Source organism: Limulus polyphemus, unplaced genomic scaffold (genome assembly GCF_000517525.1).
Source record: "Limulus polyphemus unplaced genomic scaffold, Limulus_polyphemus-2.1.2 Scaffold2464, whole genome shotgun sequence".
NCBI lineage: Eukaryota > Metazoa > Arthropoda > Merostomata > Xiphosura > Limulidae > Limulus > Limulus polyphemus.
Genome location: NW_013668074.1, coordinates 164,047 through 180,924, shown reverse-complemented (window position 1 = coordinate 180,924; position 16,878 = coordinate 164,047). Strand labels below are relative to the sequence as shown.

At 32.2% G+C, this 16,878-nt stretch overlaps 1 protein-coding gene across 5 annotated transcripts in view; it reads left to right on the top strand.

The window, feature by feature from the left end:
* Nucleotides 1-120: 120 nt before the first annotated feature.
* Nucleotides 121-16,878, top strand: part of LOC106467026 (zinc finger protein 2 homolog) — a 43,163-nt gene continuing 26,405 nt past the window's right edge. For 2 of the 5 annotated variants that reach the window (XM_022395126.1, XM_022395122.1), the window contains exons 1-5: nucleotides 121-380; nucleotides 677-774; nucleotides 3,500-3,661; nucleotides 6,087-6,202; nucleotides 7,649-7,835. In XM_022395126.1, the coding sequence (XP_022250834.1) occupies nucleotides 3,550-3,661; nucleotides 6,087-6,202; nucleotides 7,649-7,835 (415 nt within the window). In that variant the 5' untranslated portion in view covers nucleotides 121-380; nucleotides 677-774; nucleotides 3,500-3,549. Of the gene's footprint in view, nucleotides 381-607; nucleotides 775-3,499; nucleotides 3,662-6,086; nucleotides 6,203-7,648; nucleotides 7,836-16,878 lie in introns of those variants that run through there. The other 3 variants (XM_022395124.1, XM_022395125.1, XM_022395123.1) reach the window with 3 other exon arrangements.

Sequence of the window (16,878 nt, the reverse complement as noted above, 5' to 3'; positions counted from 1 at the left end):
TTACCCATTTAAGCCGTCTCCAGCCATTATTAGTCTCAAAGTGGGTTCCTCGTCATCGAATTTAAACTTATAATGTTATTCTATGACCTAACGTCGCAGCTCTCTACCGCAGGCAGACTGTTTGTCGTCGACTGAATAATGCGCATGTGCAGTTTTTCTTGGGGAAACATTCTAACTACGCGTGCTTATGCAGCAGGTTCTCGGTCAGAAAGCATATGGTCGTACATACAAAAAAAGCAGAATAATAGTATAGGTTACTCATTCTTCTGCACTTTGTGTTATACATGTTTCTGCAGCGCCACCAAAGCCCATCGGGTAGTAGTAAATACGAAAATCGTAAATGTCTGTCTCGGACCCGATTCTCGGTTTTGAATAGTATGGTAAAGTCGGTTTTTCAGTTCCAATCTATTTTCATTTGCTACAGACTTCTTTTTTTTTTTTTGTAAATTAAAGTTGATGAGGAAGAAATATATTTATCCTCTGTTTCAGAATAACATGAAAAAAAAATACCTAAATTCGAAATTTTAATTTTACTTAAAAAAATAAGTGAAAACCAGTACGGACTTGATACTAAAAGTAAAACAAGTTTATCTGTGCTTAATTTGAATATTTGACACACATTTTATACACTGATACGTGTGCTGATTTAATTTCATTTTGTTTTATGAATGTTTAGGTCTTTCAAAAGTATTCCTCTAGCAAATAAATTAACACCCAGCGTGAAGTGGGACTGTGGTTGAAACTTGGAGAAAAGCCAACTCACGTAACAAAAATGTATGTTATACGTATTTTCTTTTTGTAGGTGTGCAATTTATTAGCATGATAATTTCTTCATTGTTTTATTTCAGTGTTAGAAATTTTACTTTATGTTGCAGTTTTAACTTTTATGATATTTCTGTATTGATATCTGGGCATTTATCAATAGTACAAAGGCATGAAACTGACAGAAATTTCAGTGGTATTCTAGAATTTTTAATGCATGTATTAACATTCATTTTAGCACCCTCTCAACTTTGAAAAGCCCTTTATTGCACCCTGTTTTACAGAGGAATGTGATTAGGATTGTTTTTATTTTAGTGCTTATAAAAGTCAGTTTATTGGTCCTATTTCAGAATAAGTTACAATACATATTCTCTTATTTTCATTCAAACATACAAAACAAAATATTTGTCCACACCAAGTATAAAAAAATGTAAGAAAGAATGATACATTAAACTAGCTATGTTCATTATTAATTTTCTATCAAGTATAAAATGTGTAGGGTGGTGGTATTTGATGGCATGCAGCCATGTTACCTTGTATAGGAGTTTTAACCTTGGCCACTTATAACAATTAATAAAAATGTTTCAGTATTTATGTGTTTCTTCATTTGACTTGTACTGCAATGTGAAGTTCTGCCTTATTATAAGATGTGTCTGATAACAGATGTTTAAACAGTAACTTAATATATAAACAACAAGATAACATTTATCAGTTTATTATTGGTGTCTGGTCAAACTGAACCTTTGTTATTAATGGAGAGCATTAGGAGCTAGTGCTTGGTCCTTGTTGTTGATGTATTTTTATTAATGATGTAGCTAGGTGCATAATTAGTACAATTTGCCGATGACATAAACTGTTGAGTATTTCTACCTATACTGTGGATATTAAAGTACTATGGAATGACTTGAATCAATTCGGACAGATATTTGGCAAATGATCTTTAATTATACCAAGTGCATTTGGGTTATACTTTAGATCATGTATTTAATACAGATAGAAACCCATTTAATAGCACAACTGAAGAAAAAAATCTTGGCATAGTAGTGGATAAGTAACTCAAACCATCAAGGGAATGTAGTAAACCTAATATAGTTTTAAAGTCTATTTATAGACATATTGATCACAAGTCAAAAGAGGTTATTATTGTTGTACAAATCAGTAGTTAGGCCCCATTTTGAATAATGTAAGAAGTTTTGGTCTTCTTATCTAAGAAAAAATATTGACATGTAAATTGTTTGGAGGAGGACAACTTGGATGAATATGGAGATGGAAGGGGTATCTTATAGGGATAGATTAAAACATCTTATTTTCTATAGAGAAAAAGTGTAAGATTAAGAGGTGATGTTATTAAGTTTGCAAGATTATCCAGAAGATCAATATAATAGATGCCTCCGATTTCTTTGTTATATTCTGAAAAGAATAAGATGAGATGACACAAGGTTAAGGCTAGGCCCATTTAGGACAATTGTATTTTTCTAAGAAGGTGTTTTAGCTTCAGAAGTAGTATAGGCCAATACTGTTCAAGATTTTTAAGAGGAGAGAATCAATGATTTCATGAAAAACGAAGGGTGAGTTAGTAACTACTATTATTGTATATGATACAGATCACTTCTAATACTTCTAATAAATTCTTAAGAAGATCACCAAAATAATTATAGAACTGTTGTTTTATAAAAAGAAATAGTAATAAACTTTATATTGGAATCCAGAGTAAACAGAAATGATAAGCGTCAAAAATCCACTGTTACAGCTGACGATTCACATGTGTTTAATGATTGCTTATTTCCATTGTTGCATTTGTGGAACAGAAAAAAAAATTAATATAGATTTGTGTGACAAATAGATTTGAAATGAATTAAAAGTAACATCTGTAAGATTTAATAATGGAGAATAGTCCCTACATGTTGAGAAAACCTCTTATCTGTAGTAAAGGCTTTACTACTTAATGTTGTATAAGGAAATATTAAAGAGTTGTACCTCACTTACTACTTCATAGTGTTGTCAAATTATCAATTTGTTTCTCTTTTGAGAAGACTCTCAATAAAAAATTGTTTTACTTTAAAAGTGATAGAATTATGTAACATTTTTCAATTCTGCTTTGAACATGAAGTTAAAACTCTACATTAATTGCTCTATATTTTAATAATATAAATATTGCCAACTTTCAAACAGCTAATTTTTTGTATAGGAGTTATTGTGAGCTTATCATAAATTATAGTTTGATGTTTGTACTTCTGGTCTTGTATAACAGATATGAACTAGGGATTCATTCACAAGTAAAATTTTTTAGTAAAGTCATAAACACGTAAATGTTTAAATAATTGATAATATAAATAGTACAAAAACTGCTAGAAAGTAAGATAACTTAGCTTAAAATCATAAGTGCCAAAATACTATAATTAACTTAGCTTGTTAGTAGTTTCATTAGTATTGTGCAAGTAGTTAATTTTAGGTAATATATGATAATGTTATTAGATTTAAACTTCTCATTCTAATTATTATTTATTTATTGAAGAATATGAAAATATAGAAGACTGATCATCTTACTAATTAAAGTTTATATTTATTTCAAAATGAGGAATTAAACATCAAAATAAGAAAATATATAAACATTTTAAAGATAAAAGAAGAATAAAGAAGTATTTATTGGAAAATTTTGAGGTTTTCATTGATTGAATAATTTTTTGTAATAACTTTGTAGCAAGAGACAAGCTCTAACTTTTACTTATTTTCCTAGATAGCTTAAGTGCTTCAAGTACAAATATAAAGATAAATGCTGCTTTAACCATGGAAATATTGAACACTGAAATTGAACCCATTACTGATGAGGAGCAGAATGCTTTGTTGGATGTTAACCTGGTTAAGTGTGAAGAAGATGCTATAAAAACATCACGTAGTAGTAAGTTGAAATTTTATAATTTAAATATATTCTTTTCTTGCTGGGATATTTTTCTTTCTTAACATTTTAGTAAATGTTTCCTTTTTCACTCTTGCTGTGGAACTGATTGTTTTCACTACTGATTTAAAATTTGTTATTTATTACGGAATAAAACAGTTTCATCTTTTGACATGAATGCTGAATAGCAATATCAAGAATGTGGCATTACAAAGTCCAATGACAAAAAAACTCCAAACTGTAACAATAATCAAATATTTTATATTGCATATAGCAGCCATAACATGAAGAATGCAACACAAAAAAGTGTTGATGTAATATAGTAATTAGCGTAGAAATTCAAATTTTTAAATTGAGTTAAATATATCTCCATAACATCAATGATACAGCTCTTCTAGCTTCGAGAGTTTTAGTATACATGGATTTTCAGGGTGAGAACAACTTAACTAATTAATATTTCCAAAAATTACCAAAATTAAAGAGTAAGATAACACCTCATCACCAAAATATTTTTAATTCACCTAACTTGTTTTTATATTGAAGTTTCAAAAATAGTTTATATAAACTATGGATAATGTGCACTGAGTTTTTCCAGTGACTTAAGTGAGTTGTTGTTGATCTCTGTATGAACAGCAGAAAAGTCTTCACCTTCCTCAAATGTTCTAATGATTAAAGTAGATTTTTGTCAATCTTCTTTGAGCTGCAAAGTTTCCTTTCACAAAAGTTATGGTGTGAATGCCTTTGCTGCAGAAGCATAATTATAATTCTTTATATTTATCATAATACATTAGTATTAGGCTTGTTTGTTTTTTATAAGTTCTGGTACTGAGTGAAATGTATCTTCAGCAATGGATATGATGGATGTAGTGTGGTTGAAATACTATTATACATTTTTCTTCTCAGAAAAACTGTAACGAATAAAGAATGTAGTGTAAAAAAAAAACCATTAAGCCTATTACTATTACCTTATCACAAATATAATTGAAGTTTTCACAAGTTTTCTAAGGATGAAAAATTGTTTGCAGAATGTCTCCTGGAGATACAGAGTGTCTCTGAAAGGTAAGAATGAACAAAATTTGAAAATAAGCCATGATTAACATTTTTGTATGTCTTTTCCATGTTTCCAAAATTTATATTTACATAGTGTGAGTATCTCTTCAAAGCATTGAGTACTTGCCAGATAACTTGAAAATTTGCCATTAGGTGACTTCTTTGTTTAGCACTACAGTAAGCATCAACCTTGTGGTCTGAGACAGTTCCCTCAAAATGTTTGTGTATGAGAAAAACATTATAATAAAAGGAATGGAATGTTACCAGTTCTATTTAGTTTCACATTCCAAAAAAAATGACCAGAACACAGATGCTACAGACAGAGATTGCAGATTGCAAAGATGATGAGTAGTAAGGAAGTAGAGAAAGAGACACAAATATTTATACTTACATCTAATAGTATCCCTCTGAATTTCATGTTTTGAAGAAATTTAATTTCAATTGGAAAATAGTGTTAGCTATGTGGTATACTCTAGTTCACAGATATCCTGCAGAACAACATGACATGGAGTATGGGTCTATTTATTTTCCAGATTCTGACAGAGTACATCAACAAAGAAGAATCAGTACAACAAATGCACAACAAAAATATTAATTAAAACAAATACAATACACTAATACAAAACAATAAAAGGGCTAGTGTCTTATTTGTAGATCCAGTGACGTATGAGTAAAGAAATCTTTATTGTTTCTTTTGCTAGTCCACTTTGAGCCCTCTGTAAGCTGACAAAAAAAAAAAAAGAGTTAAACTAGAAATAAAAATAACCCCTAAATTTTAAAGTAGAACAACCTCTAAGTCTCAAATTCTGGCTCTTATGTCCAAAATAAAAGCTCTACCTAAAAACCTTTAAGCCAATGAAAATCTCTTTTTTCCAATCTGCATAACAGGGGAGAGTTTGGCTATACATACAAAACACAATAATGAGGCCAGGTTGTTCACACCATGCTTTTCATATATGTGGCCTAGAGCCATATGTATTTGAAGGTAGTGCATAGAATCCCTAGTCTAATACGTTATTCACTGACAGAAACAACAGCTATTACTCTCAAGGCATCACTGTGAAGTAACAGCTATCTTCCCTACAAAAGAACAAACTTGATAAATAAGTGGATCTAGTTCCCACATGCAACTGTAGTTAAGATTAGCCGTATTGTTTACTTTAGCCACTTTATGTCTAAACAGAACTTAGAGAAAATAGAAATTTCAAAAATTTATTTATTAATTAAGGTGATATTTAAAACATGGTTCAGGCCTGTACCACAGCTGTAATACCCAGCAACATTTTATAACAAGGATTTTATTGTGATGTAGAGATGTATATATATATCATACTCAAGCTTGTTTTTACTGACAAAAATAAATTATCCATACCTTTAGCAATTGGGAAAGATGCTTCCATGGAAAGAGGATCTTCACTTTCCATTTTTGAGTTTGGTGTAATAAAAGAGGAAGAAGGAGAAAACTGCATTGAAGTAACAAAGAAGAATGAGGTAGTCTGTAAATTGAAAACTTTACAATTTGATTATTAGGCAAATATGATTTCATGTATGTACAGATCATTTAGACAGTATAGTAGCTGTGATGATAATTATTTGGAATGTTTTTCTCTTGTATCTAATTAGTATTAACAGTATGTGTTGCTATAATATGAAGAAGGTAGATACAAGCAAAAGAAAAACCAAATCATGTCCCCTGTAAACAAAATGAAAGATTTTAATTATTTCAAACCAGCTTTAAAATGAATATGTGATATGGATTTCAGTGTTTGCTCAACTTCTGGAAAGAATATTTAACTAATACATTTTTATGATTTCTTTTTTTTATACATGAAAGCTATGAAAGAGTAGAATGTAAATGATATACACTATGTGTATCAGATCTAAAACTACAGTTCGAAATATTTCAAAAATCTCTTTGAGGTATTGAAAATGAATAGTTTTTAAGTTAAAGGAGGATTAACATTTTCAAACACTACAATGTAAGCACCGTCTCTATGTTCTACTATATACTAAAATCATTTCTCTGTCCGTCATACACACTTTGGGTCAAATTGAGCCTAATTTTTTCTTGCGTAGATCTGAACAAAGCCAACTGATTGTTGTCACTGCTAAATTTCAAACTTTCACTATTGCTTCTCTTTCCACTCACAACAATACAACAGTAGGATCATCACCAGAAATGTATGCATGTGTTGACAGTTTTATTTTTTTTCTGCAGAAGCAAAGAGACATTATAAGTGTTACAGGCTATTTTATTTCTTTCAACACATAGTATTTTTTCATGCCAACACAACAACATTTGGATCATTGCCAGAAGCAAGGAAATATCAAGAACTGTGTGTAATTGTTAATGATTTTTATATTTTCTTCATAGGAGGAAGGACACATTATAAGTGTTATAGGTTGTATTGAACGAAACATATTCACACATGCAAAATAGTTATATGTGTCACTTTCACAACTTCCTTCAATGAAAGTGATCATTATTAAGCTCAGAGACAAAAAACAGTCAATAAAAAATAGTGTTCACAGACATTTTGCAAAGGAATGATTAATAACCATAATTTAGAAATATACATTAGTTTTACGAAACGAAATAGTGAATTTATGAGCAAAGTGAGTTGGGGTGTCCAGTTAAATATGATTTTGAATATATACATGTTTGTGACAAATATTCCCTAAAATTTCTTTGTTTATTTTGTTACATGCAGTAAATAAACTTTGGAGTGACTAACACAGTTAGGAAATACAATATCCTTATTCTTTTTGAAACTACATGTTAATGTGGTCAAAGCATTTATGAAAATAAATATTTTATTGGTAGACAGAAAATATGTCTAAAGAACTACACAAATAAGACTAGTTGGGAAGACTTACATTTTCCACTCTTTGATAGCATTTGTTGTTGTTTTTGATTCATTAAATATGATCTTATTTCAGAACACATTGGTCAAAGTGAAAAATGAGCCAGCTGGTAGTTTTAAGGAAGATAAGGTTGTTTCAGAGTTTAGTGAAAGTGATGACAATGATCTGGATAATTCAAAAGATAATGTTCTGAGTGTGAAAAAAGAAAACGAATTTCAAGAAGATATACAGCAACTTCACTGTGGGTTAGAAGGTACATCTGGTAAGTGCAAATGTTTCCTTGAAATCTGTATTTATTAACACCTGCCATACAAGTCAGCCCAGCATCTTTTAGTACTGAACCTGGGATGGTCAATAGGTGGGTGGTGGGGGTCCATGTTAGAAACTGGTGATTTAGGGTTATTTTAATAGATCTCAATGATTGAATCTCAGCACAATTGTACAATGAAAATATAACATGATTAAATCTGTATGGATTATACTATGGTGGTACCAAACTGGGCACTCTATCATCCTTCTTTCATTTTGGCAAGTATGATATGAGAATCCCAAGGAAAATCATCTTGTAATGCATCGTGTATCTGCTTCAACTTCAATACTGCATCGTTCGGCTTTACTGTGCCACAAGTTTCACAAAATATTGAAACTAATGATTTCATATATATATAATTCCAATCCTTTTTGAAGATAGCAGTACTGTTGTGCCCATTGTTTTATGTTTCACTGTCAATGCAATAATCAATTGACAAATCTCCAATTCAACTAGTATATAAAATTTATTGGGATAGCTTCGAATAAGTTCTCCCTCATCTGACCTGGACCCTCAGTTTAGCTTAATGGAGACACTTAAACCATCACATTCACAACCACATCTAGAACATTTCAAGCATATTTAATTGCTAAACTGTTTTACTTTACATTTACAAGTTAACTTTTCCATGTTGGCTCTCATGGTCTTGGATATAGTCACGGGTACAGTCACATGTCTGGTCCAGCAACCTGGACCTCGAAACTAGTGCCAAACTTCTTCTTTTTGTCTAAACAATACAATACAAACCTTTCCTGAATTACTCATTTTTTTGGATCCACATCAAGATACATGTTGGCTCTTGTGGCAGGTGCAACTTGTGCAAGGCTGTATGGGCAACAATACATACTGTAACTCTGAGATTTCTAATGAATCCTCACAAAAACTGGTCAGATTTTATTAAAGATTATAAGTATCTTGTACGCAAAGAATGACATTATTTTAATTAAGTGTTTCCACTAAAATATCTTATTTATCTATTGTAGTTATTTGCACTCAAACTTAAAAATACTTTTCTTCGTCTTATAGCTTTCATATTTAATTGCATAACCTCTAGAACCTACTAAATGAATATTGAATGTGATTTTATGGTAAATTTTTATATTTTATTTTTCATTTTCTCTACGATATCACTAACTGTAGATATTATCATCAACATACAGTGCAATGAAATGTATAAAATTAAGAAATATAAAAATGTACATTCCTTTTTAATTTGTCATATAATATCATAAAATATCTTCTTTTGGTTATATTCGTAATTTCAGGTGTTTTCATTTTCACATATAGTTAGTTTTTTATGTTTTATTTTCGTTTCCTGGCCTTTACCTTTATTAGTCATCTCTGCACAAATCAACAGTGCCCTAGGGGCATAATTATGGTATCTTCAGCAGAGATGCACAAGCCTTCAGTAAAATTATCTTCCCCTCATGCAAGATCTTAAGGCTTGAGAACTGAAGCAAAGTATGATGTATATTTTTTAAATATTCAAACCTTTCAATTATGCATTTTAAAACATAAATAATGCATAGTTAACTAAGATATAAAAGTAAGACCTAAATACAATTTAACTGTTTCTCTAACTATAACATATTTAGCTATGAAAAAAACTGTAAGTTCTATCAGGGATTAAGCAGCCAACAATACTACAGGCAGTTAGATCTACCAGATGACAACAACTGCACACCAATTTCAAAATAACTGTTGGAGGATTATAGCATAAAATGAGCTCTTTCTAATGACTATATACATGAATATGTAGTAACTACATATAAGTTATAAAACTCAAGCAAAAATATAGAAGGTGGTTGTGGCACCCATCAGAGGTTGACACAATTTATTACTTATTTCTACTCCATTCAACGAGAGAACTTTGAAACTTATGTGTCATTAGAGCAAGTTAAAGTACTTAATTGTCTAGACATATATCTATAGCACTGGTATATCTAAGTCAAGATAGGAAGTGTGAAAGTTAATATTTTTCATAGCTCGTGGGTCATGTGACAACACAAAATTGAAGTTTAAGTATTTGATAAACATTTCTTTCGAACTAGAGGAACTTAAACTTAGGTGACATAAAACTTTGAATCATAAAATATATTATAATGATAATATCATTCACATACATTGATAGTAAATTTTTTAAATAAATTTTGAATGTAACTCAACAACTTACACAGAAAAGTATTTATAGAGATAACTGTCACAAAAGGATTAATACTGATTTCAAAAAGTTATTTTTTTCACACTGAGTTAAATCTTAGAAATTATGTAAAAAATTAGATAACAACAACTGCATGCTACAGAATTAACTTAAGGATACGTAGATCAATATTTGATCTGTTTAATAATATTTATACTATCATCATTTACTAGATGTTCCCAAGTAGATACTGAGAGAAACCTCAACCTTATAAATTGAACTACTTTGGTTACAGCATCATTAAAAGGTCCATACTTGTAACAATCCATGTATTTAAGGTGCAAAAGCACAATCTATGTTTTGAACACAAGCTACATAGGAGTATTTATTCCATGTTCTCCAACAAAGTATGATTCAAATTGGATGTTTTTACATCTTAAATACAAAAAGTATTTTCTTGTTGAGTTGCTTTCATGCTGTCAAAACCATGTGACTTCAAATTCTGCTTTCCCACTATAAACCAGCTTTTATTATTGATTGCTCTTACCTCCAATCACTATAATTTTAATGTTGCTAATGTTCCTACTAATATCAGAAGTTTTACAACTTCTTGAGAGGTGTTACTCATATCGTCTGCCTCTAGAATGCATGGAGATCCCATGACTGTATTGTTGGCCTTTAGTGATGATCAGTGTATGCAGACTCTCATTTCTGCTTTGTCTGCTGGCAAGTTTTATGTTCATATGGATGCACAGTGTTGTTCATTATGTGAAAAACAGGATTTGTCAGATAGCCCTAATTTTAAAAAAAGCTTTCTGCTGGTGTAGTTTCTCTATTTTTTTCAGTTGTTATATTTGAAGTTTTGAACTGATATTTGTGCTGGAAGATGCTAACATCATGTTGGATAATTCAGCTTTTAAATATTTATATTGTTCGTATTTTCTTGATTTTTTAGGGTCATTGTCGATGCTTTTTTAAATCATCTAAATGTTGATAGCCGTTTAGTGAGGTTATCTTCTTCTATTCATCTTACTTCTCAACTGTTTGACTCTGAGATATATTTTTTTCAAAGTAATTATTAAATATTAGCTACTCTCATTCAATGATTTTTTTTTAGTCAAGATGAAATTTTTACTGTGTAGTCTATCTACGTTGCACTTCTCAGATGTGTAGTTTCTATTATCATGTGGTTGTTATGTTTCTTTCACATCTTAGCACATTGTGCTCTAACTTTTCAGAGTTTCTTTCCTGCATCAATTACATATGCAGAGGAATTTTCTTCTGCATTAGTCTCATTCAAAAGAAGCATGCTAACTGGAGCTGATTAGTTTTAGCATTTCGACTCACTTGTGTTAGTTATTCTTTTGAGATGACCAGCAAGTAATGTTTGTTCTCCTTTCCTGTCTCTCTCATCTACTTCTACTACCTTTGAACTCTACTGAATGACCACACATAAAAATTAAGTGAGTCTTCTTGACCAACTCATTGACTCCCTTCTTTTCCATATGAATTGCCCATCAGGACTGTTGCAGAAGTTGTCATGGATCATTGACTCTTGTGTGGGGCCTTTGGATTTTATATCATTTGGTTTGACAGATCCTTCAGCCTATAGTCTTTACATTTTTCCTCTTCTTTCCAGTCCAGTTTTTTTAAACATTCTGGATCAAGAAGTCTCAAATCTCTTTCAGAAAGAAGTCAAAATCATTTATTAAACTTCTCTAGGTTTTTACTCCAGTCTCTTTGTAGTTCCAAGAAATCTGGAGATTGGATTAGAGACTTGTCATAAAATCTTCTTTTCTTGAAGACACCTCATTTTCTAATTGAAAAACGTGAGGTTCTTGTTGAATTCTCCTTGTCATAGCCTTTGGATGCAGATGGTGGATATACAAGATACTTTTTTTTTTATTCATATACATAGTTTTGCTGCTCTTCTCCATTTAGTCACCATAGACTTTTACATGGATGATTGGCTTATTTTGACCATTTCATCCATTCAGTCTCTTAAATACATTCATTTGGATACCAAGCTGGCCACATCTATTGGATAGATCATCAATCACTTTAGTTTCCATTGAATACCAACACAGTATTCGGTACATCTAGTGGTTTGGATCAACACAACTCTGGGAACACTTCAGCTTTTTCTGCGACATGTCAAACCTTGGAGTCTTGTACACATATTGCTAAAGACATACTTTCTGCTTTGGGAATGATGGCTTCACCTCATTTTGTTATTCCATTGGGATGAACTCACAGGAGACACCTACAATGGGACCTAATATTTTCTTGTATATCTTCAAATCTTCAACAAATTGCTTCTTTCTTCCATATCAGGTTACAGTGCTGCATTTTCTGCTACTTTCAGAGGCCATAGAAGCCGTCAGCTTCTCTTGCCTATATTAATCAATGATCTCTTCCAAGCCTTTTGTCTTCAATGACCCCATGTTTATAGACACTGTTCTAAATGAGCTTAGTACTTTTATATTTCTTGGCTACTGTCCACTTTGAACCCTTGGTCATTTGTTTACTTTATCATCTATCCTTCAAAATATTTTTATATTGCTTGCATCAGAGGACTTTTGAAAGCTATACAACATTGCTTCACATATCTTGGTTTTTTGGCAGGTCCTATATTTGTATCCAGTTCATGCCTAAACTTGAGCTGCAAGAGAAGGTAACCATTATTTCTAACTTAGTGTATTTCTTGCCTTATCTAATCCTGATTCTTGTTCTAAAGAAATGTTTTACATTCAGTCAGGGCTATCCTTTTTTATCCCTCCCACACTGGATCTTTGAGGAAGACTCAGAAAATGTTGTTTATACCATACAATGCTCTCTGTTTGGCAAAGTCTTTGGCATCCAGGTCACAATATGCTTTAGAAGATATTTTGATGATGTTCAAATTATATTTATATCATGTTGCTGTCTCTTAAACTTCAGGATTTCATTTGCGATTGGTTATGATTTTTCAAGCCAGATAGAATCCCTATTTGGTGGTTATTTTCTATTACATGCTTATTTACCACTTGGATCCACAACTATGTTATATATGGTAAGCCAAGTATTTCTATGCTGCAGAGCACTTCTGTTAACAATTCCAAGGGTGTATAAACTTGATAAGTTATGTTATTATAATACCAAACAAGAAGTAAATCATGGTCGTTAGTTATAATATGAGACTTATACTATGGATTTGTATAGTCAGGACTATTGCATGTCATAGTAATGTACCTCAGTCATCTACCTTTCTCCTAGACAGAATTCCACCCTCTATGCTTAATTTCCATATGAAGGTGATGCCCTCTGGAAGTGAACAGAGCATTCTGTTTAGTGCTTGATGATATCTTAGCATGTACATTTCCCACCTCTGCATAGTATTTGTGACATCAGATATGAGAGACATATTCTTTTTATGATGTCTCATAGCTCCAACCAGGATGGGGTTCACCTTATATTATTTTTCTTTTTTTTTTGTTCCTTAACCTTAATTTATATTCCTATATCCCATTCCACTGTCTTAGAATTGATGAGCCCATTCTTGGGTTCTTTTAGGGCTTTTCAATTTTCCCTTGGTTCTCAGTGTCTAAGCTGGCCTTTTCGGAGTAGGATGAAGAGGGCTGTAGCCCTAGGAGCATGTCCAGTCTTTAATTATTACTGGTCTCTTCATCTGAGAATCTTCAGATACAGGGCAGTGCTTTGTTCTCTGACTCTGCTTAAGTGTTGTGCCAGCACCCGTGACCACACCTGAGCATATGCATAGCTCCACAAGTTTTGTTATTACTACCAGATCCCCATTAATTTCCTTAAGGGTTGAAAACACTACTAATAGCAATGATTACCTAGGGCAGAGTGGTCATAGAAGCTTTTTGTAGTTTGCCTGTTACTCTCACTTAAGACTATTTATTATTAATTGTTATTGTAGAATTTTAGTGGCTTTTCTGTTACAAGATGTAGATATATATTTCTTATTAATGGTTTTCCAGAATAGGTAGATACCTTCCTGAGAAGAAAGCTTTAATGAGTGTCCTCACTTTGGTCCAGTCTCCTTGAGGCTGGCTCACTCTGCTAGATTCTCTCATCATTCCAATTCATTTACTTTAATCTGATTCTGTATTTTACTGAACATCAGTTTGACCATTTTACTGTGTTCTAGGTGTTATCTTCCTGACTATAAACCTTACATTTCGAGAAAAAGTATTTCTTATGACACCCTCTATTACACTGTGAATATTCTGGCTTTTAGTATTTCAGGGTAAGGCTGTCAGGCTAGAATTTCAAACAGCTCATTCAATACATTCCCACCCACCTCTCCACAATTGAAAATAATTTAGTACATCATCAAACAAAAAAAACAATCTGATTTATAGTAGGAAAAACACAGTCCATATACATTTTCCTGAGACATGCTCAATAATTCCTGTCTGTGTCATGATATAAAAGACTGTTTCATTTAGATAGTATTGATTAATTTAATTTCGTGAGTGTAGAGTTTTATTATTGTTAAGTTTTTGTTATAACATGAGTTAAAAGCAGATAATTGTAGGAAGTTTTGTTAATAATTCATTGATGTTGAGAATATTGAACGTTACGTGCAATATATTGACGTCAAGAATATAGAAGGTGAACAGACAATTAGGTAATACAGTTATAAATAGCATGAGACGAGCGGGAAGCAGCAGACAGATAATAGCAAAAGAGAATAAATTGGTGTGAAGTTAACTACTGTAGAAGTGATATGCCTAACGATTGACATAGGCCTAACGTTTAATATGTTAGAGTGAAACTAACCGTAGAATAGAAGATAAGAAAAAATGATTTTATTTTGTCAAAGTGTGGTTCTAAAGTAATTGAATCAACCTGAGTGTGCTTTGACAAAAGGAGTAGAGGATCTTCAAAAGAAACAAGACCAAATGATTACAGTAACTCATGCCACAATTGTAAGTGAATCACAGAGAGTACTAGTGCAATAGAAATAGAGAAGATAGTTCAGCTTGTCAACTGAAATTCTAAAGTAATTGAATAAGCCTAAGTGGATATTTGACAAGAAGAAGAGAACTACATATATAGTGTTTATGATATGCCAATAATATTTATAGTGTTGAAGGGTTTATTTTACATACGTTAAGTTGTTCTGAATATAAATATATTATTTCAAAAACAAGTGAAGTGCGTGCTGTTTATTCATCGTTGTATTTATTACTAACAAGCCACAGACACCTACTGTAGAAGAATTCTAAGCCCAACAACAACATAGTATATATTTATACTATTAAGAAATATAGCTAAAACCATTTTTATTTTCACAATTAGTGAGCCTCAGCCAGAATTATGCAGAATTATTACAATGGCGATAGAAGAAAAAATGAACGACAGTGGAAATAAGTAGGCCTACCTATATACCCACAACTGTAGTAGTAATGAAGATAGTGTAGAGATTAAGCAATATAACCATGTCAACAGATTTTGATAAATGGGTAGAAAGAGGATCTAAACTTGGGTTAAAAGACAGTGAACTATGAGAGTTTGTTAAACAACAACAAGAACTGGAAAGAGAAGAATGGCAACAGAAGAGACAAATTGAGAAAGAAGAAAAAGAAAGACTGAAAGAATTAAATGAGAGAAAGGAGAAACTATAAATAGAAAGAATGAGAATACAAATTGAGGAAAAAAAAGAGAGAGGAAAGACTAGAAATAGATAAAATGAGAATACAAATTGAGGAAAAGAGAGAGAAGAGAGACTAGAAATAGAGAGAATAAGAGCACAAACTGAGATAGCAAAACTCACCCAACCAAAAGAAGAAGGACCCAAGAATGACAATGGTGTCAGGGTTAGCCAACCCAAGCTGCCCAAATTTGATGAACATAAAGATGACATGAATGCTTACCTGGAGAGATATGAAAGATCTGCTCAAAGTCAGAACTAGGACAAAGGTAACTGGGCAGTCTGTCTCAGCCTACTTCTCGCAGGAAAAGGCCTACAAGTATATGCAGGCATGACTTCAGAAGATGCCATGGATTATGACAAATTAAAAGTAGCTTTACTGAAACGATATGAACTTACTGAAGAAAGTTTTTGTCAGAAGTTCAGAGGAGTTAAACCATACACTGGAGAAACTGTATTTCAGTTTGTGGCATGTCTTTGGTGATATTTCATCAGATGGACTGACATGGCCATGTGTGAAAATAGTTTTGAGGGACTGGCAGACCTATTAGTACATGAATAGTTCATGACCATGTGTTCAACTGACATGTCACTGTTCCTAAAGGAGAGAGCACCAAAAGATGTAGATGAGATGATCAAGCTTGCAGAACAATATATGGAAACCAGTAATGGCTTTCCAGAAGCAGGAGTTTACCAAAGGTGACAGGAGGTTAATAGACAGAAGGGAAAAATAGATGTTATGTTTTTATAAAATGGGACACATTACAAAAGAGTGCAACTCCATTACCAGCAAACAACAGCAGAAACCTCAACATAAGCAGCTGGAGCCATTTACAAAGACAGTGCTGGTAAGAAACAAGAAAAGTGTGACTGGCACTATGGATGCTACTGCCAGAAGAAACAGAATCAAGACTACTTGTCAAATTCAATACAAGAAAGCATGATTGATCAGTGCATGACTAATGGTTGGCTCAAATTAGCAAACACATCAACAGTGCCAATAGTGATGGGAACATGTGACAAATATCAAGAGGTGCCAATAAATAATAATATGCCAATATATGAAGGGTATGTTGGGGACAAGAAAGTGAAGGCTCTACGAGACACTGGGTGCAGCAGTGAAAACCAGTTTAGTATCCAATGATCAGATGACAGACAAGGTATGCTTGTGTGTGCTAATTGATGGGACAGTG